This window comes from Capsicum annuum, unplaced genomic scaffold (assembly GCF_002878395.1).
Source record: "Capsicum annuum cultivar UCD-10X-F1 unplaced genomic scaffold, UCD10Xv1.1 ctg3212, whole genome shotgun sequence".
In the NCBI taxonomy this organism is placed as follows: domain Eukaryota; kingdom Viridiplantae; phylum Streptophyta; class Magnoliopsida; order Solanales; family Solanaceae; genus Capsicum; species Capsicum annuum.
In genome coordinates, this window is record NW_025838806.1 from 4,030 (window position 1) to 26,429 (window position 22,400).

At 37.0% G+C, this 22,400-nt stretch overlaps 1 protein-coding gene across 5 annotated transcripts in view; it reads right to left on the reverse strand.

Annotated features, from left to right (window-relative positions):
- Positions 1-755: 755 nt before the first annotated feature.
- LOC107847326 (probable pre-mRNA-splicing factor ATP-dependent RNA helicase DEAH4) overlaps positions 756-22,400 on the reverse strand; it is a 67,657-nt gene continuing 46,012 nt past the window's right edge. The window contains exons 15-17 of one of the 5 annotated variants that reach the window (XM_047403011.1): positions 13,494-13,557; positions 12,075-12,190; positions 756-1,758 (exon numbers count right to left, since the gene is read on the reverse strand). In XM_047403011.1, coding sequence (XP_047258967.1) covers positions 1,633-1,758; positions 12,075-12,190; positions 13,494-13,557 — 306 coding nt within the window. In that variant the 3' untranslated portion in view covers positions 756-1,632. Of the gene's footprint in view, positions 1,759-10,060; positions 12,423-13,493; positions 13,558-21,513; positions 21,956-22,400 lie in introns of those variants that run through there. The other 4 variants (XM_047403013.1, XM_016691516.2, XM_047403012.1 and 1 more) reach the window with 4 other exon arrangements.

Genomic DNA, 22,400 nt, shown 5'->3' on the forward strand with positions numbered 1-22,400 from the left:
CCTCGTCGATTCTTTATGAACTGTGACGTTTGATTTTGATTTAATCATAGGACTTGAATTTCCAATTTCAATATTTTTGGAGCAAAAAAAATATCATGCCCAAAAGATATCTTGGGAATTTGACTTGAAAATCCCAAGAACCAGATTTGAATTTCTGCAAAAAAAGGAAAAAAAATCTCTGAAAAAAACTGATGTCGCCGGAATTAGGGTTCCGGCGGTCGAAATCTCAAAATAATTGTCGGAATCTGGAATGGAGCAAGTGGTCCGAGTCATAATAGACTGGCGACCCCAACAGAAAAAGAAACAACTCAAAAATCGACCGGAGATGCGCTCACGCGCCGGCGCGTGACGCAAATTTCGCTGGAATTTCTGGATTCCGACTGGCGCGTGGAGGGTAATTTTCTGGCGGTTTTCGTCGGGTTTTTCTCGCCTGATCTTTCCGATCCTTTTGGTGGTGTTGTATTTTCCACACAACCCACAAAATAAAAATTGACCCAAATCAGTAACCGGAATTGACACACGGTGACTGAGTTATCTTGTCTGATATTTCTAACCTGGCTTTGATACCATGTGAGAAATAATGGAGAAACATATTACTGAATTGGTGTCTCTAAATTATTACATTGAGACCCTATTTATAGACACTACATTCTAATCATATTCCTAATAGGACACTACATTACAATCCCTTTTCAAGTAGAATTCAATATGCTATTCCTATTCTTATTCTAACAGATATAGTGGAGCTTAGAAATCCCGAAGGCAAGTCGTGGTTTTTTCTCCCTTGAGCAAGGAGTTTCCACGTAAAATCCTTGTGTCCGCTATTTACTTTATTCCTGCACTTTTTAACTTATATCACTCCTAGTTCTTGTTGTGTGAGTTCATATGGAAACAGGTTCCAGAGTTGAGGGGCAACCCACTGCAACCCTTTACATACTATCATCTTCCAAGAAGAGATTTACGATATCGAAAAGTGTCTGATCCATAGTGGATTTTCAAACAATTAGTAGCCTTCAAGAGTGGCTACACTTCCAACATTATAAGCTACACCACTATGTTCATCATTCAAATTAGTCATGTCATCATTGAATAAGAAATGGAATTAATACCTAAGGAATCATCATCTCCAAGTAAAGATTCTACATGACTAAATACATGACCAACTATATCATTACCATCACTATATTGAGGTTCATTTATAACATCACACCCCTCAATTAGTAGACCATCTTTACAAGCAAATTGATCACCTTCACTATTGACACTAGTTGGTAGCATGTTGAGCTCAAAAACATCTAGCACATGATTAACATAATTGGACCCAACTAGTATTTGACTACCCATATCATATGACAATACACTTTCACTCAAGTCATAAGTGCTAACACTAGGTGGACTTAAATTGACCTTACTAAAAGAATCAATCTGGTCATCTATAGGATCAACAGTGTTTGGACCACTCACAACAATGACATTATCATCATGCAACAAGGGGCCATCAAGATCATCACAAGGCAAAGAATCTTTATCACACATATACAAGCCATCACTTACACTCAATTGGTTACTAGGCCCAAAAGAATCTTCTACTTTCGAAAAAGTGTACGATTTAGCTTTGTTACCATGCAGATCTTAGGAAGTATTGCATTCACCTTGCTTTTCAACATTGGTGCACACTTGCCCTTTTGGGAAGCTTTCTAGCACCACATGATTTTTTAATTGCTCATGGTGCCTCACTAGACTTGTTTCCAGGGATACCTGCACAAGAATCGAAACAAGTAGAAAATGAAGAGAGGTTACAAAAGTTAGTATAAGGTTGTAACAACCCTCCCACATCACTCCACACAATCTTTTCTCTCTCAATTTTATTACAGTTCGAATAAGTGCCAAGGATCCCTTGTGAAAGGTTTGGAGATCCCTTCAACTCTAGCTTCCACTTTGGTGCACGAGGAGCGGATGTATTGACTTGCATGTTCAACTCCTTAGCACCCAATGTTCTTGGATGCAAGCGCATCAACTTATAATGCACCGATGTGAGGCTGTGACGCTTCGAGTTATTGATGCTGGGCCATCTAACGTAATCGGGCACAAAACCCTCTATTGCGTGATACATTGTGATGCAAAATGCAAGCCAATGCACTCGCATCGTAGTGTTTTTATTTGTAGGACTATTTTAAATTTAAAAAAAAAAGTAGGGTTAATTTTTAAAGTTCGAAAGAGACACGACATCACTAGTATGATTTTTTAGGGTTAGCGACATCACTGAAGCAGCTGTTGCGACTTCTCTTCATCTTCACTGAAGTTGCGACATCACTACTACTGCTTTGTCTTGCTGCTGCTTTGTTAAGGTAATTTTTCTTTCTTCTTTCTTCTTCCTTCTATGTTTTGTTGCTTTGTTTTGTTCTTCTTTTTTCTTTTTTTCACTTCTTCTCTTCCTCCTTCTTCTTTACTTTTTTGCTCTATTTTTTAATGATGCTCCGTGTTCTTCCTTTTTTTCTCTGTTTTCCACATTTTTTTCCCTCTATTTATTGCTGTTTTTTTCTCCCTTCTTTTTGTTGCAACTTTTGTTTGATTTGTTTCTTATGCTTTCTTGACTGCGATTCTAAATGTTTGATCCGGCTTGGAAAGCAAAACGGCAAATGAGACCAATACGGACAAAGTTACATGTGTTTTTTATGGTTTGACGTTTAATGGCAGAGCTTTTCGCCATAAACATCTTATTGGTAATTGTAGTGATGTGCAGCAATGTAAAAAGTGTTTGAATGTTGTGAGGAAAGAAATTAGAGTACGTTAAACGAAAAAAAGACCTAAAATGTCAAATGTTATCTCCACCACAAGTTACTAATCTTGATGATGACGACGGTGAAATAATAGGACAAGTTGATGATTTGTCACTTTCTTCAAAATCATAAAAACAATCACAAAATACATCAATCTCTTCAAGTTATGGATTAGCCGGTACAAAAGGTCTAATAGATTGTTACTTTACGTTGAAGCCAGGAAATGATTCGGGGGAAAGTGGTTAGAATTTACAGGCTATGGCCAAGGGAATTTTAAGGGATCGTGCAGTTGCTGCCTTTTCACAATGGTTGTATGATGCAGGAATACCCTTCAATTGTGTTAATTACAATACTTTTGGAGACTTGGTCGAGGCCATAGCCCGTGGATGAAGCCACCCACTTATCATGAGGTTAGTGTCCCTTATCTAAATAAAGAAGTGGTAGAGACAAAAAATTGTGAAGGACATCGGGCAGAATAAAACAAGTTCAAATGCTACATTATGATGGTTAAGTGGACAACAAGAACCGAAAAAATGATCATTAATGTGTTGGTAAATTCTCCGAAAGTAAGCTTATTTCTTGAGTCCATTAATGCGAGCGACTCATCCACTGATTCCATCAAAATGTTTTCTTTGTTTAAGAGTACTATAGAGAAGTTTGAACCAGAGAATGTTGTTCAAGTGGTTACAAATAATACAACTAAAAATGCTATGGGAGTGATCCTGACATAAACTGGACTCCATGTGTAGCTCATTATGTAAATTTGATGTTCGGGGATATTTTCAAGGAAAAACCCTTTCAAGTTGTTTTCACTAAGGCAATTAAGGTGCATTCTTACATTGTTCAAAGGCGGTTATTGTTGAATATGATGAGAAGATTCACTAATCAAAGAAACTTGGTGAAACCGAGGAAGACTAGATTTGTTATTGCTTTCTTGACCTTGCAGGGGATGTTGAAACAAAAGAAAAAATTGAGAACCATGTTCATTTTAGAGGAATGGAATAACAATATGTAAGATAGGTACCAAAAGTGTACATTTTATTCATCTGACAGCTACAAATTTAGGAAAAGCAAACACACACAAAATCGAATCGATTGATTCTAGAAGATATGACAATTAAGATATGATCTTCTTTTGATCTAATTACCTAAACTATCTATAGCAAATCAGATCTGATTTTATCAGATCAATTAAGATCCTATAAAATCAAATCTTAAATATTCACAAATCAACACTCCTCTTAAGTTGGCATGTAAATATTTGTCATGCCTAACTTGCTTGAAAGAATTTCAAATTTTGATTTAAACAAACCCTTTGTGAAAATATCATCAATTTGCTGATTTGTTGGGACGAAAGGCATGCACACAAGTTCTTCTTCATTCATCTCTTTTATGAAGTGCCTATCCACTTCAACATGTTTTGTTCTATCGTGTTGAACTGGATTATGAGCAATGCTTATGGCCGTTTTATTGTCACGGTACAACTTCATTGGTAAACCAAACAGTTTTTTGAGTTCTTCCATCATCTTCTTGAGCCAAATCATTTCACAAATTCAATGGGACATAGATCGGTATTCAGCTTAAGCACTGCTGCGGGCTACAATATTCAGCTTTTTACTCCTTCGGGTCACAAGATTTCCCTAGATAAATGTACAATATCCAGCCGTAGACCTCCTGTCAGTAGTAGAAGTAGTAGAACCTGTCCAGTCCAGTCTGCATCTGTAAAGCTTTCAACGCCCCCTATGCTGACGTCATCTGAAAAACAATTCTTTTCCCAGAGAACTTTTAAGATAACTTAGGATCCTGTAGACCGATTCTCAGTGTTCTTCCTTTGGAGAGTGCATAAATTGACTGACTAAGCTTACAGAAAAAGCTATATCATGTCGAGTATGCGACAAGCAGATCAACTTCCCCACTGGTCTTTGATATTGACTGGTCAACTGAATTTCCTTCTTTATTTCTGAATTTTATATTCAAATCAATAGGTGTTTCAGTCGGATTACAACCACTCATCTATGTCTCTTTTAGAAGTTCTAGTACATACTATCTTTTCGACACCATAATGCCTTCTTTTGATCGCGCTACTTCCATACCAAGAAAATATTTCAACCAGCCCAAATCTTTAATCTCAAACTCCGAAGCCAACTATTTCTTTAAATTCTCTATTTCGGACAAGTCATCTCCTGTAAGTATAATATCGTCGACAATACACTATCAGGATAGTTGTCATTCCCTCAAGAGAATGTCAAATGAACATGGTATGATCTGTTTGCCCTTGAGTGTACCTTAGTTTTTTTACTGTTAGAATATAAGTAGAAATAGGAATTAGTATATGCAAAATCCTACTTGGAAAGGGATTATACTATAGTGTCTATAAATAGGGTCTCGGTGTAATTATGTAGACACACAATTTTTCAATAATATTTTCTCCATTAATTCTCACATGGTATCAGAGCGCTGGTTAGAAACTTCAGAAAAGAAAACTTAGTCACCGTCGTTAATTCCGGTGATTGATTTGTGCCATTTTTCATTTTGTGGGTTGTGTGAAAAATACAACACCACCAAGAGGTTCGGAAAGCTCAGGCGACACAAACCCAACCCAAGGCGACACAAACCCAACCCAACCCACCGGAAAAAAACCCTTCACGCGCCCCCACGCGCCTGTCGAAAATCAGGCAAGATCAATCACGCGCCGGCGCATGAGTCTTCTCCGGTTGAATTTTTTGAGTGGTTCCTTTTTTGTTGGGGTCGTCGTTCTATTCCGATCCGGCCACTTATTTGTTTTTCAGATTCCAATGACTTTTGAAGATTCCGGTCGCCGGAATTAGGGTTCCGACGACTTAAAAAAAAAAACTGAAAGTTCAAATTTCCAGAGTTCCAGATTCTGTTTCTTGGTATTTTCAAGTTAAAATTTCCAAAATGTCTTTTGGGTATGATGTTTTTGGCCCCAAAACTACCGGTATTGGAAGTTCAAGTCCTACGATCACTTCCGAACCATTAATGGGAAGTTCAAATTATTTAGCCTGGGCTTCCTCAGTTGAGTTGTGGTGCAAAGGTCAAGGTGCCCAAGATCATTTAACAAACAAGGCTAGTGTGGTAGATAAAAAGGGAAAGTCTAGCACGGAAGATGTGAAAGCTAAAGAGCAATGGGAGAAAGTTGACACTCAATTATGTAGTTTCTTATGGCGATTTATTGATTCCAAGTTGATGCCTTTGTTTCGTCCATTCCAGACGTGCGATTTAGTTTAGGAAAAGGCTCGTGCTTTATACACTAATGACGCTTTATACACTAATGACATATCTCGTTTTTATGATATGATAGCTCGAATGACCAACTTGAAGAAACAGGAATCCGATATGTCTACTTACTTGGGACAAGTACAAGCAGTCATGGAAGAATTTGATACATTGATGCCCGTCACTGCGGATGTAGAAAATCAATAAGAGCACAGATAGATGTTGTTTTTAGTTCTTACACTTGCTGGACTTTCTACTGACCATGATGTTGTACGTGATCAGATTTTAGCTAGTCCTATGGTTCCTACAATTGATGAGTTATTCTCTCGTCTGCTTCGTCTTGTCGTGCCTTCTAGTCACAAAGTAGTTTCATCACCCACTGTTGACTTCTATTCTTGCATCTCAAACCATAGAAAAACGAACATATCAACCTATGGAAAATCAGCGAGGAAAAGGTCGTTCTGGAAAATCTCGATCGAAGTGTAGTTATTGTCATAAAGTTGGATACACTCAGGATAAATGTCATAGTTTGCATGGTCCACCACCCAGTTATGATCCTGCTGCTGTAAAGGAATATAATGAGTTCTTTCGGAATCGAGCAAGTAAGCAGACATCTTCACAGCCTAATCGACCATCCAATAATGCTCTTATGAGGAGTTCCTCCAGTATAGAAAAAGTAAGCAAACATCTCCACAAGTAGCCTCAGTTGCCCAACCTGTTGCTGGTAATCCTTTTGCTTGTGTTTCACAGTCTAGTACTCCTGGATCATGAGTTGTAGACTCAGGTGCCTCTGATCTTATTTCTGGTAACGAATCACTTTTGTCAGATATTGTTTATTCACAATCTCTTCCTGCTATTACTTTAGCCAATGGGATCCGAACAAAACCAAAAGGAATTGGACAAGCCAAACCCCTATCTTTTGTCACTCTAGACTCTGTTCTTTATGTCCCTGGTTGTCCTTTTAATCTTGCATCTGTTAGTCGTTTGACACGTGCCCTTAATTGTAGCATAACTTTTCTTGATGACACTTTTCTAACGCAGGACCGCAGTACGGGACAGACGATTGGCGCAGGACATGAATCACAAAGCCTTTAGCATCTTACCTCTTCAAATTCCTTCACAGCATGCTCCATTACAGACTCTCCAAACCTAATTCACAAACGTTTGGGACATCCGAGTCTATCCAAGTTGCAAAAAATGGTGCCTAGTTTGTCTAGTTTATCCACAATAGATTGTGAGTCGTGTTAACTTGGGAAACACACCCGTGCTAATTTCCCAGGTAGTTTTTGAGGGTCGTTCAGAGTCTATTTTCTCATTAGTACACTCTGATGTTTGGGGTCCTAGTAGAGTCAGTTCACCTTTAGGTTTTCGTTATTTTGTTAGTTTTAATGACGATTTTTCAAGATGTACTTGAGTTTTCTTAATGGAAGATCGTTTTGAGATATTTTCTATATTCAAAAGTTTTTGTGCTGAAATACAAACTCAATTTGGTGTTTCTATTCGTACTTTTCATAGTGACAATGCCTTTTGTGCAATACCTTGAACCTCCCTTCAGAGTCAAAGGTTGCCCAGGTAGCTACTAAGCCAATCAAACTCAAGAAATAAGATTCAAGAATACTTATCCTCTCAGTTTCAGAGTTTATGACTCATCAACACCTCAGCAAAATGGTATAGCAAAAAGAAAAAATAGGCATCTTCCTGAGACTGCTCGCACTCTTCTCATTGAATCCCATGTTCCGATGCAATTTTGGGGCGATGCAGTCCTTACATCTTAATAGAATGCCATCATCTTCCCTATTCTATATTGTTTCCACATTTACATCTCAACTCTATCCCCCTGGTGTCTTTGGGAGCACATGTTTTGTCCATAACTTAGCCCCTGAAAAAGATAAATTAGCCCCTTGTGCTCTCAAGTGTGTCTTCCTTGGTTACCCCCGAGTTCAAAAAGGGCATCGTTGTTATTCACCAGATCTTCGACGCTACTTTATGTCCGCCGATGTCACTTTTTTTAATCTCGACCTTACTATACATTTTCTAATCATCCTAATACCTCTGAGATTTTACCTGTATCTCCAGTCTTACCCGCACCATCCTTGGTCTTACCCAGATCTCCAGACTTAACCGAACTAACCTTTAAGGAATCAACGGTTACTTCTACGTCTCCTGCTACTGTGCCACCACTTCTGACTTATCATCGTCGTCCACGTCCACCATCAGTCGCAGATGATTCATGTCATGCGTCAGACGTTGCTCCTACTGCGGACTTGCCTTCTTCTAGCCAATCAATTGCACTTCAAAAAAGTACGCATTCCACTCGTAATGTTAACCCACACTATACTTTCTTGAGTTATCATAGTTTATCATCACCCCATTAAGCCTTTGTATCATCTTTGTCATCTATTTCCATACCTAAGACTATTGGTGAAGCACTTGCTCATTCAGGATGGAAGCAGGCTATGATAGATGAGATGACTACTTTACATGCAAGTGGTACTTGGGAGCTTGTTTCCCTTCCTGCAAGTAATGCAGGTAAATCTACTGTTGGTTGCCGTTGGGTTTATGTAGTCAAAGTTGGTCCAGACGGTCAGGTCTATCGGCTTACGGCTCGCCTTGTTGCCAAAGGATACACACATATATTTAGGCTTGATTATAGTGACACTTTTTTTCCAGTGGCTAAAATATCATCTGTCCGTCTTTTCCTATCCATTGTTGTCATTCATCATTGGCCTCTTTATCATTTGGATATTAAGAATGTTTTTCTGCATGGTGATCTTGAGGAAGAAGTCTATATGAAGCAACCACCTAGTTTTGTTGCTTCGGGGGAGTCTAGTAGCCTTGTATGTCGATTGCGCAGGTCACTCTATGGTCTGAAACAGTCTCCTCGAGCTTGGTTTGGAAAATTCAGCACAGTAATTCAGCAGTTTGGCATGATTCGTAGTGGAGCTGATCATTCAGTGTTTTATCGACATTGTCAACCAAATTTGTGTATTTATCTGGTGGTTTATGTTGATGATATCTTTATCACCGACAATAATGAAGATGGTATCTCTAAATTGAAGCAACATCTCTTTCAACACTTTCAGACCTGTTAGAATATGAGTAGGAATAGGAATAGCATATAAAATCCTACTTGGAAAAAGATTGTAATGTAGTGTCCTATTAGGAAAAGGATTGAAATGTATTGTCTATAAATAGGGGCTCAATGTAATATGTAGTTACAACAATTCAATAATATTTTTCTCTTATATTTTCTCACATGGTATCAAAGCTTCCACGATTTTGGTAAAGAATCAAAGAATTTCCGTTGTCGGCGGGCGGCTATAATCATGTTGCCCGTCTGGCCAATGATTATGTTAGCAAAAGTTGGGTCACTGACTCACTGTGTATCTTTCTAGTGACTATTTTCTCATATCTTTGCGTAGCACCATGCATCTGTCCGGTGACTTTTTTCATATCTATTTTTCTTTACACCGTACTTCTTTTCGATGACTATTTTCTCATCTCTGATTTGCATAGCACCGTGCATCTTTTCAAACTATTGTCTCATATCTGAGTTGCATAGCACCATGCATCTTTCTGGTGACTCCTCAGATTTAATTTACATAGTTCCGTACGTCTTTCCGGTGACTCCTCAAATTTTTTTCAGTAGGGTCGTGCCATCATTCCGACCCTGCCCATATAATTTCTCTTTTCCAGTAGGATGTGCCGTCATTCCGACCCTACTCATATAATTTCTATTTCTCAATAGGGTCGTGCCATCATTCCGACCCTACACATATTTCTCTTTTTTAGTAGGATCGTGTCATCATTTCGACCCTACCCATATACTTTTTTTTCCTTAGATTGTAGTCACTTTTCAGCCATCAAATCTAATAATCCGGCGTGTGAGCATGTTTCGGCTAAGTTTTCAATGACTTTCATGTTCAAGATCTACTCGTCTCTTGATTTCGAGATGACCCGTATATTTTATACCAATTTTCAGCAATTTTCCAGCAACACATCGACTTTACGGCAATATTCACTACTTTATGGATCATTTTTTCAGTTTGTTCCGTTTCAATTGAGGTCTCCCAGACGTCCAAAGCAGTCCTTATCAGTTTTCTTGCAGATATCTTCACCGATTCTCAAATTAGTTACATCCATAACAAGCTTGGTACATATGTCTTCTATGCATCAGCTTGAGAGAGAGTGTTAGAATTTGAGTAGGAATAGGAATAGCATATAAAATCCTACTTGAAAAAAGATTGTAATGTAGTGTTCTATTAGAAAAAGGATTGAAATGTATTGTCTATAAATAAGGCTTCAATGTAATAATGTAATTACAGCAATTCAATAATATTTTTCTCTTATATTTTCTCACAAGACCAAAGACCTCAGCAGACTGAAATATTTTCTAGGTATTGAGGTTGCTCAGTCCAGATCAGGTATTGTTATTTCTCAACGCAAGTATGCCTTAGACATTCTTGAGGAGACAGGAATGATGGGATTTAGACCTATTGACACTCCTATAGATCCAAATGCCAAACTTCTACCAGGATAGGGGGAGCCACTCAGTGATCCTGAAAGGTATTGGCGGTTGGTTGGAAAGTTGAATAATCTCACCGTGACTAGACCTGACATATCCTTTCCTGTGAATGTTGTAAGTCAGTTTATGACTTCCCCCTGTGATAGTTATTCGGATGCAGTTATTCGTATTCTACGATATATAAAGTCAGCTCCAGGTAAAGGACTACTCTTTGAGGATCGAGGTCACGAGCATATCATTGGATACACAAATGCTGATTGGGCAGGATCACCCTCTGATAAGCGTTCTACCTCCGGATATTATGTTTTAGTAGGAGGTAATTTGGTGTCTTGGAAGAGTAAGAAACAGAGTGTGGTTGCTCGATCTAGTGCAGAAGCAGAATATCGAGCAACGGTTGTAGCAACTTGTGAGCTAGTTCGGATCAAACAGTTGCTGAGAAAATTAAAGTTTGGAGAAACCGATAAGATGGAACTTATGTGTGATAATCAAGCAGCCTTTCATATCGCATCAAATCCAGTGTTTCATGAGAGGACTAAACACATAGAGATTGATTGTCACTTTGTCAGAGAAAAAAAACTCTCAGGAGATATTGTTACAAAATTTGTGAAGTCAAGTGATCAACTTGCGGATATCTTCACCAAGTCCCTCATCGGTCCTCGTATTAATTACATTTGTAACAAGCTAGGTACATATGATTTGTATGCACCAGCTTGAGGGGGAGTGTTAGAATATGAGTAGAAATAGCAATAGTATATGCAAAATCCGACTTGGAAAAGGATTGTACTATAGTGTCTATAAATAGGATCTCAGTGTAATTATGTAGACACACAATTTTTCAATAATATTTTTTACATTAATTCTCACATTTACAAACTGAGTAAACCTCTCAAACCAAGCTCTTGGAGATTGTTTGAGCCCGTAGAGAGATTTCTTTAGCTTGCACACTCTAGTTCCATGTCGTTCTTCAAAACCTAAAGGAGGGTCCGTGTGGACTTCTTCAAGTTTTCCATTCAAGAATGCATTCTTCATGTCTAGTTGTTGGAGGGGCCAATCAAGGTTTGGCAGCAATAGTCAGAAGAACCCTTATTGAATTCAATTTGGCAACTGGAGCAAATGTCACAAGATAATCTCGTAAGTCTGAGAGAATCCTTTTGCTACCAAATGTGTCTTATACCTCTCTAGGGACCTATCTGATCTAAATTTGATAGTGAACACCCACTTGCAGCCTACTGTTTTCTTTTCACGTGGTAGTTCCACCATTTTCCAGATTTCATTTCTCTCCAGAGCGTTCATCTCCTCAAGAACCGCCTCCTTTCACTCGGGAACGTTCAAAGCATTCAGCACATTTCTCGGTATCTCCATTCCAAATAATTAAGAAAGAAAAGCTATATAGAAAGGGGACAAGTTTCTATATGATGCAAAATTTGACATGGGATAGTTGGTGACAAATCTTACCCTTTTACGTTTGGCAATTAGAAGATCAAGGTCTAAACTGACAAGGGGTAAATTAAAATTAGGTTCTGGAGAATTACCCTGTATATCAGTGAGATCTTGCGGGGCGGACATTTGGTTTTGATGAGAGTCCTTGATCTCTTTTTCTTGGTTCCGATTTCTTCTCGTGTAAACCTGTAATTCCTTTGTTTGTTCCCTGTTTTTGTCATTAATTGTATCATGAAAATGTTCTATTGTCTCAGTATCCTTATTTTCATTATTTAAGTTGGGATCTCTTACCTTATCTAGGTTGTTATTACCCAAAAAAAAAAAAAAAAACTATTTCATGCATCTATCATAAAACCTGGATCCTGTTGTTTCTCACATGTAAGGTCAAGAAAATCTTTATCATTCCTCGAATCCCTCGAATCTTCACTATGTTTCTCTCCCTGAAGATGAGTTTCAGAAAACAGTTGGATTCAAAAAAGGTGACATCCATTGTGACAATAACCTTCCTCTTAATTAGGTCACAACACTTGTAACCGTTTTGACTAGGGGCATAGACAACAAAAATGCATTTTTTAGCAAGTGGATCAAGTCATAGCAAACAAAAACATATTTTTTAGCACGTGGATCAAGTTTACTCCTATTATGATCATGAACATGAAGCAATACACTACACCCAAAAACTCTTAAACAAAGATCAGTTGTCAATCTAGAAGTAGGGAAATATGTCTTGAACATACTGAAAGGGGTTTTAAAACCTAGAACACGGGAAGGCATCCTATTAATAAGATAGGTGGATGTCAAAAGAGCTTCTCCACAAAGAAATTTAGGGTCTCTGCTTGTGAACATTAAGGCTCTAGATGCTTCCATAAGATCTAAGTTGCGTGGACTCTTCACTTTCGACACTGCACCCATGTCGGATTCTCCAAAAATACAATAGCTTTGACGAATCTGACACGCACCCGTTGATATTTTTGAAGAGTCCGAGCAACATAGCATAAGATGCCTATTTTTCTCTCCGTTACTCCATTTTGTTGGGGTGTGAACTTTGGTGCAGTGGTCATTAAAAAACACTCTCCCATTATCACTCTGAAATATTTGAATCTTCTCATGAAACAGTCTCTCAACAATAACATAAAAAGCCTCAAATATATGTTTTACTTCCCTTTGTCTTTCAATAGGTACACTAAGTTAGTCTAGTGTGATCATCTATGAAACTCACAAACCACCTTTTTCCATTTACGGCTGCTACACTAGAAGGTCCTCAAACATCACTATGGATTAACTTGAAGGGTTTTGTGGCATGGTAACTTTAGGATGAAAAAAATGAACGTTTGTGTTTAGCCACAGAACTCACATAGAGGATGTAGTTTTATTCATAAACAACTGTGGTAACAAGAGTTTCAAATAATGAAAACTAGGATGACAAAGTGTATAGTGCCATAACATGACTTTATTATCAACTAGAATAGAGTTCAAACAAGCTAAACAAAAATTTACTGAATTGCCGCCACCTTCAAGAAAATAGAGACCTTCAGACTCTCTAGCATTGCCAATCATCCTCCCCGAGACCTTGTCCTGAAATACACATGAAATATCATCAAAGATAGCACGACAATTAAGGTTCTGAGTCAACTTGCTGATGGACAAAAGATTATTAGACAATTTCGGAACATGAAGGACATCAAAAAGAGTCCAAAAAAGGTTAGTTTGACTGTCCCTTTCCCCGCAATTACAGAGAAGGAACCATCAGCAATTACAGAGAAGGAACCATCAGCAATTTTGACTTTTTTATTTCCTGCTAAAGGAGTATAGGTCGAGATAAAATGGGAGTTCCATGTCATGTGATCACTAGCCCCTGAATTTATGATCCAAGAGCTTATACTAATAAAATCTGTACTAAAAAACACGACACATTACTTGTTTGGGTTAAAGAACAAGCGGAAGTAGAAAGATTAGATTTACTCGATTGAAATTGAGATGGGAAAAATTTGTGCAATAGCTCCAGCGGTGAATGGTGGCATTTCTGAAGAGGATTTCAGCCCCGGTTCTTCATTTGTACACTGAAAGGCTTGGCTATCATGGTTTCTGCCCTTTTTTGTTCCAATTGGGCGATTTTCCATGGATTTTCCAAGAAGTCTCATGAGTGTGCCAGTATTTTTTGCAAAAATCACACTTCTTTTTCTTATGAGAAGAAACGCTGCCTTGGTTGATTGTTGTCTCGATCGAAACTTTGTTCACAGAACTCTTGGATCCTGTCTAAGTTGCGCGGACTTTTCAGTTTTGGTGCCGCATCCGTCTCAGATTCTTCAAAAATACACTAATTTTGGCGAATCCGACACGCACCCATCGACATTTTTGACAAGTCCGAGCAACATAGGATCCTGTTAATCCCGCTGGGTGACGTAGCCCAGTAAATGTTGTTTTAGTCATCAGCAACACAAGAATAAAGTTGCTCTGATACCATGTAAGTTGGTACCAAAAGTGCAAAATATGACAAATCGCACACAGAATCAAATCGCTTGATTCTAGCAAACATGACAATTAAGATATGATCTTTTATTTTATCTAATTACCTAAACTATGTATAGCAAATCAGATCTGATTTTATCAGATCAATTAAGATCCTACAAAATCAAATCTTAAATATTCACAAATCAACACAGTAAATTTGCAAAAGAAGTGCTCGAAAAAAATGTTGCATGGATAATGCTCTCTTTCCACTTTTGGAATAATGTTGTCTATGCTCTTAAAGTTTGTGGTCCCTTGGTTAAAGTTCTTCGTTAGGTTGATAGTGAGGCAAAACCATCAACGAGTTACATTTATGAAGCAATGAGTAAGGCTAAGAAGGCTATGAAAAAAATTTTTACTGAGCTGCATAAATATGCAAAGGTCTTTGAAATCATCGATAGAAGGTGGAGTGATCAACTCCACAAATAGTTGCATGCAGCTAGTAATATCTTGAACCCATCACTACACTCTATTATAATCGTGAGGATGACTTACCGTATAAGAGTTTGAGGGTGCATGCATTGGAAAGATAGTTGTTGATAAAGATATGCAAGATAAGACAACCAAACAAAGTAGTACTTACCGAAAGTGCTTAAGGACTTTATGGAATACCAACAGCATAAGACGAGACAAAAATTCACCATGTGAAATGACACTTATATAAATTAAAGGTCAAACCCATCGACAGCCCCCTAAACTTGGCACCATCTTTCACTTTGGCACCTCAAGTGGATGTTGTTCATTTTTGGCACCTCAAGTAGCCATAAACTGTGTCACTTTGACACCTTCTGCTGATTCAGCAAAGAGAGTGTATCATACTCACTTTTGGGCACGTTTCAAGGGTATTTTCGTAATTTTATCATCTTTCTTCTCTTTCTTCCTCACTCTTTCATCCATTAGTTTTCCACCATTTTTTTCCTTTTCTTAACACAACTAATTTTTACAATATTGCAACAGAAGGCAGTATTTGATATCTAGTGTAGATTTCAAAAAACGAGCATCTCCAAAATAATATTGCCATCTAGCAGGAGCTTATATTAGCCTCATATCTATTTGTTGTCAATTGAAGTTAAAATGCTCCTTTGGTAAATTTTAGATTTAGAAAATTGAAGAGGTACAGTATTAGTTGAGGTTTGCGTTCTAATCATCATTTTTTGATCAATTGGATGTTATATTTCTTATGGTTTGAAATCCTAAAAAAAATCGTGAATCTTGGACTACTTCATCCAAAAGCCACAATCCGCTTCTTCTTTTTGAGATTTTCAAAGCTTAATTGTCATGAAATGATATTTATATGCTCATTAAAGGTTTAATCGGAATCAGGGGCAGTGAGACAGCAGCGGATAGAGAGACTGTTTGGATCGTTGTTTTCGTCGATGGGTTCCATCGGGAAGGTGGTTTTTGTTGGGTTTGCTGACGGAGCTCCGGTGTTGTCTTGGTAGAGGTGCGGCTGTTGGCTTCGTTTCCCCGGCCATGGCTGGTCGAAAATCATGGTGGATGTCTTGTCGGTTGTTCGTTGCTGGTGGAACGGCGACTGGTCCAGCGTGGCTACCAGCGCTGGTTCGTCAGAGAAGGAAGCGGCAACAGCTATCGTGGCTCGCCGACGGATGGGTGTGCCGATTTGGGGTTTCACAAGTGTTGGTGGTGTAGCAACTGTGGGTTTGACTGGTGGCGGCAAATGATTTGGGGGTGGGGTGGGTTCAGGAAGATGATATGGGGCAGGGTGGAGTGGGGTGGTTAGGAAGATGATATAAGGTGGGGGTGGGGTTACTAATATTTTTTATTTAAATTAACTATATAAAAATTATTTTAATAAAAATGACAAATGTCCTTTTATAATTGGTCCCTTTCCACGTCATCAGCGAGTGTGATACACTCTCTTTGTTGATTCAGCAAAAAGTGCCAAAATAATACCCTAATATGCTACCTGAGGTGCCAAAAGTGAACAACATCCACTTGAGGTGTCAAAGTAAAAGATTGTGCCAAGTTTAGGGGGGTGTCGATGGGTTTGGCCTAAATTAAATGAATACTTTGAAGTTATTTCTTTATAATTGCTAATTTTGAATAATTACTTTACTTTAATTGTTGAATGGTGGAGGCTTTACGATTCAGAAACTCCAGAGTTACAAAAGTTTGTCATCAAAATTTTGGGTCTAACTTGTAGCTCATCTGGGTTTCTTTATCTTTATCTTGAGCCGGGGGTCTATCGAAAACACCCTCTCTACTTTTTCAGAGGTAGCGGTATGGACTGCGTGCATCTTACCCTCCCCAGACCCCACTTTGTGGGAACACACTGGGTTTGTTCTTGTTGCTGTTGTTGTAGCTCATCTGGGTGTGAAAGAAATTGGAGCGTGTTCGAACACGTAAGAGTTAAAAAAAAAACTTTAGTTTATTGAGATAAGTCTATTATATCTTAAATGTCTTGACTTCATACTTGCAATATTTATTTGTAGATCCAAACCAAGAAAAGGAATAGATTAACTCTAAAGCGCCTCAATGATTTGGTGTTCATAAAATACAACAAAACATTGAGGCATCGTTACAATGCTTGCAATGGATTTGATCCACTTAGCTTGGACAATATTGATGATGACAATGAATGGCAAACTGCAATTGAGAATGCTGAAGATAAATCAATTTTTGATGGAGATACTGATTTCACTTGGGGTGTTGTTACCGAGGCAAGCAGAGTTGACAAGCGTCTTTATGGTTTAAGGGAGAGTACTTTAAGCTCACATAACAAATTAAAAGAAGTTGATACTTTAAGAGGTGATGAGGAAGTTGAAGATGAGGAGCATTATGATGATAAAGAAGCAATACAAGATTTAGACAATCTTGATGAACTAGAAAAGCTTTAGATTGAAACATTACTAATTTAGATTTGTTTTTTCTTCTCTTTTCTGGATTGGTTTGCTGTTTTGTTGAGCTTCTTTATTTGCTATTGTGTTTTAGTGCTCAAACCTTTTGATTTTGGCATTTCATTTGAACTTTTGCTTATATATATTGTCTTTATTGTTGATTATATAGTTGTTGTGATCTTTTCACTTATGATTTACTATTTTGGATGCTCTATTAGATCTTTTTTCTTTTAAATTGTGCTTCACATCAATGATGCGGTCGCATCGCTTAATGCTTGATGCGGAGCCTTATCGTTTTTTCCCGCGTCACGCATACCTAAACACTGTTAGCACCAACCTCACAAGGAGTAGCTTGCTTTTCCTCCAAAGGCAACTCCTTAGATTGCACTTCATGATGCATAATTTGCCTCATTTGAAATATTGATTTGGCTTTTCCAAGTAATCGAGAGCACTCATCCATTTTTTCATCCTATATTCCAATTTTTTATCCAACTCTTCCCTCAATAAAGCACAATCTTTCCTCAAATCGGTAAAGATTTTATTTGCATCGACTTTATTAGGGCATGTTGAAGAAAAGAGAAGTTGCCCTTTGAGATCCATGATGTAATATGTAATAGTACCAATCTTGTGTATATGGAAGTCCATGACTTTGAAACCATAGAATTCCCAAACACATTTGACAAGCATCCAAGGGAACTACATCACACCAAACCTCTCTTGATAATTCCCAAGTGAAATAGATGCCTTAACTCTCCTATCAACCAAAAATCTCATTGGAGTAACAAAAGGATTTTGTTTTGGAAAGAAGGGCAACCCGAGCATGCTAACCATTAAGTGGGTTATAGAGTTAATAACACTATAATCATCCATCACAACTTCAAGCTCCACTCTCCCACAAATGATCATTTTTGTTGCAAGAACTCGTCTTTTCAAAACATGCATACTTTGAAACATTAAGTTCGCTTTGCTCTCACGGACTATTGATCTTCCTATCATACCTGCAAAACTCCACAACAAATTAGTAGCAAAATTTCTCACGCCTCTCATATGTGGAAACTCTCAACTCACCTAAAGTGTCTTCCCGGAGTTGATAGAGAACTTTCTTTATCCAATCAATTCACAAGGTCACTTACTCTTTATGAAATAATGGATTTTTGTTCAAAAAAGAACGAACAACTCAACTAAACCTAACGGACTCGAATCAAGAAATTGTCAACGAAATAAAACTAGAAAAGCACACAAAGAAAAGCACAAGAAAAGAATCAGACTCAAAGAACTTCCACAATTTGGACTAAAAAAATTAGTTGGAAATAAATTTGGTTGAAATCCATGGAGAAAATGCTCCAAAAAGGTAGAGAAAAAAACTGAAAAAGAGCTGAAATTTGGTCCAAAATGCACAGCAAAGGGACACTTGAGGAAGCTTCCAAAAATTGTACCTTGTGGTCCCCCCTATACTACCTTTTGTCCTAGTCTTTACCGTTTTTCGTCTTTTCCCTTGTACAAACAAGTACACTTCCTTTTCTTTTTCCCTTTTTGGATCAAACAAGTACACCTCCTTTTCTTTTTCCCTTTTTGGATCAAACACCACCTTTTGAATAATTCTTCTTCAACAAGACATAATTCAATAACATCAAGAACATGGATGAATTTCAAAAACCCATATGTCCTTTGTTTTAGCTCTGAATTCTACGAAATTTGACATTTAAGCTCCTTCTGATATGAAGTCAAGCTACAATACTTTTAAATCCTCAATTCTAACCCACTCAAATTAGATTTTTAGACCCATTTTGTATTTATTCAAGCTATGAAGAACACCATGAACAAGATGAACTCTAAAATTGACAACTCCTTTGTTTTAGCTCCAAATTTGATGAGATTCGAGATTCAAGCTCCCCTTGCTACAGAGAACAAGCCTCGATGCTAGTTATGCTCCAATTTTGCCACAAAATTTTCATATTTTGAAACCCACTTCAAATTATGAAGAACGTGAAAATGATGAACTTTCAAAATTGACCCCAACGGATTTCAACTCTGTTTGCTCTCAAATTTCATTTTCAAACTCCTTTTGATAGAGAAAACAAACCCCAATACAAAGTAAACCTCAATTTTACTTAGATCTTCAAACCTACTTCACCTTCCTCAAGTTTTTTCAAGCTCAAGAATGGTGAGAACTTCAATTCACCTTTAAACAAGTTGAAATTTTAGATCTAGACAAATATCACTAGAGAATCACAAATCTAGTAATAAAAACACAAACAAAAATCAAATCGAGCAAATTTTTTTTGAAGTTTTCTCAAAAACATTTTTCACTATTTTTTTTATTTAATTTTTTTTTCAAATTTATGAACCTAGGATTGAGATCCATAGAAACGAATCTCTAACCTAAGCTTTAATACCAAGATGATAACAATCTCAATCAAGTGACTAAAATCGATATCAAAAAAATGAAAAATCAATAACTCAAAATAAAGATAGTGGAGAAATAAAAGATGAGAATTAGAAGAAATTGAGATGAGAATAGAAAAAGAAGGGCTAATTGAATCAATTAACCAAGAAAGAAGAGAACTTGATTTCAATTAGAATAGATAAAGCCGATTTGAATCCACAAATGAGTAACTCTTGTGAAAATCAAGGTTAAGAAGTTTTAGATCAACAATGGGAATACACCCATCACTAATCTCACTAACACTAAGGCTACACCAAAGGCATTCCACCTTACACACTCAAAAGAGTTCAATTTTCAAAGGTAATTTCACTTCCACACCTCTAAATCAGTGTTTTAAAAGGCAGTCACGAAGCTCGCTTTGAGGCTCGCCCTGGGGAGAGGCGTAGCCAAAAACATCTCGAGGCATTCTGGGGAGGCAAAAGTAAAGGCAAACGCCCCAAAATTTGAGGCGTTCGCCTAAGTATGAGGCACAAATTAGGCGTAAGCCTATAAAATTTACAAAGTAAAATTAGTTTTTCCAATTAAATCTCTAGTTTAAACTTAATCCTAAAATATATGATTGGTAAATGCTCAAATCAAAAGTAAAAGAAAATTTACAAGTCACAATTTCAAATGTATTTGTCGGTGGGTGTCGACGATGCCACTACTTAAAAAGGTATTGGGTGTACTTTCTTCTTCCCATTTCATTTCTTTTCTTTTAGTTCTTTTTAAGTTGCATAATAATGAGCTTTCAAGTTATTTACTTTGTTCGGTCTCTTGTAAAATACAATATATAGTAAATGGGTGCGTAAACATATTGATCGATTAACAAAAAGGTGGGGATTGAATAAAGTACTATTTTTTAATACAAACTTGTTTTTGTGAAGACATATAATTGTTTATTATAATAGTTTATTATATGAAAGTTGACTTTATCTATTAGTTGTATTATGTGACTTTGGTTAGTGTTTTGTTATGTCGCAGTTTTAGATACATATTCCACTTATTTTTTATAATTACAATTTTGATGTAGTTTTACTTTTTCTTGTGATTCATCTCTTTCAAAAAGTATTTATCTATAATTATAATGGTTTATTATAGAAAGTTGACTTTATCTATTAGTTGTATTATGTGGCTTTGGTTAGTGTTTTTTGCTGTCGCAGTTTTAGATACATATTCCACTTATTTTTTATAATTACAATTTTGATGTAGTTTTACTTTTTTTTTCATGATTTATCTCTTTCAAAAAGTATTTATCTATAATTATATTAATTTATAGAATATTAAAAATTAAAGAATCCATGAGGCTTATGCCCCATCGCCTCGAGGCTTATGCTTCACCTCGTATAAGGTAAACCGCCTCTGCCTTTAAAAACACTAGTCCAAATCGAATGAAATTCAATATTTAGGCTCAAAAAACACCAGGGAATCAATACCTAATATCAAAAACAACATATCAAAATAAAAAAAAAGTTCAGATTTTTGGATGATCTATTTTGAATTTGATTTTGGATTATTGAAGAGATCAAAATCCCAAGATATAGATTTGTGAAAACAAACCTAAACCTAGGCTTTTGACACCAAAATGATAAGAATCAAACAAGAAAGAAAGGATGCAAAGAAAAAAGATATGTAGATTAATACCTAAGTTATTGAAATTATGGCAACAAGGACTAAAACCCTCACCTCCCAATTGATTTCAACAACTCAAACACAAACCCTAGTTTGAGAAAATCAAAGTAAACCAAGAAATGAGCAACCTTCGATTAACCAAACCAAGAAGTTCACCAACAATTTCGAGATTCCACCACTAATTACTCACTATGAACTACACTAATGCTAAGCTTCACCTAAAACCTGCAAGCTACATGCTAGATTTCAGCTAGAAATTACAAGCTTCAAAGCTCAATAGTCAATATTCACCAAAGTCTAAGGATGAAAAATCCAAGGCAACTATTTATATTTATTGCCTTAAAAAAAATAGCCTATTTACAAAAAATAGCCGTGGCTATTTAGGAAATAACCCACATTGACCCTTTTTGATTTCCCAAATGACATCTTGATCGCTCATGGCCTTATATATTTGTTGCTCCATAGCATTCTCTAGGCTCCATGCTATCATCCATATGTAGAAGCCCCTTCAAATGTTCCCTATGCTAACCATGCTCGTAGCAGTCACTTCCTTTAAAATCACAAAAACAACCACAAAATACATCAGTCTCTTCAAGTTATAGATCAACCGACACAAAAGGAATGATAGATTATTACTTTCCCCTGAAGCTAGGAAATGATGCAGGGAAAAGTGGTAAGAAGAATTTGCAGGATATAGCCAAGGGAATTTTGAGGGATTGTGCAGCTGTGGCCTTTTCCCGATGGTTATATGATGCAGGGCTGCCCTTCAATTGTGTCAATTATACCAACACTTGTGGAGGCTTCATCGAAAATGTAAGCCAATGTGGTCACTTATCATGAGGTTAATGTCACTTATCTAAATAAAAAAAATGGAAAAGAAAAAAAATTTGGAGGATTATCAGGTAAAATTGAACAAGTTCGAATGTTCCATTATGATGGATAAGTGGACAACAAGAACTGAAAAAATGATCATCAATATGTTGGTGAATTCTTTG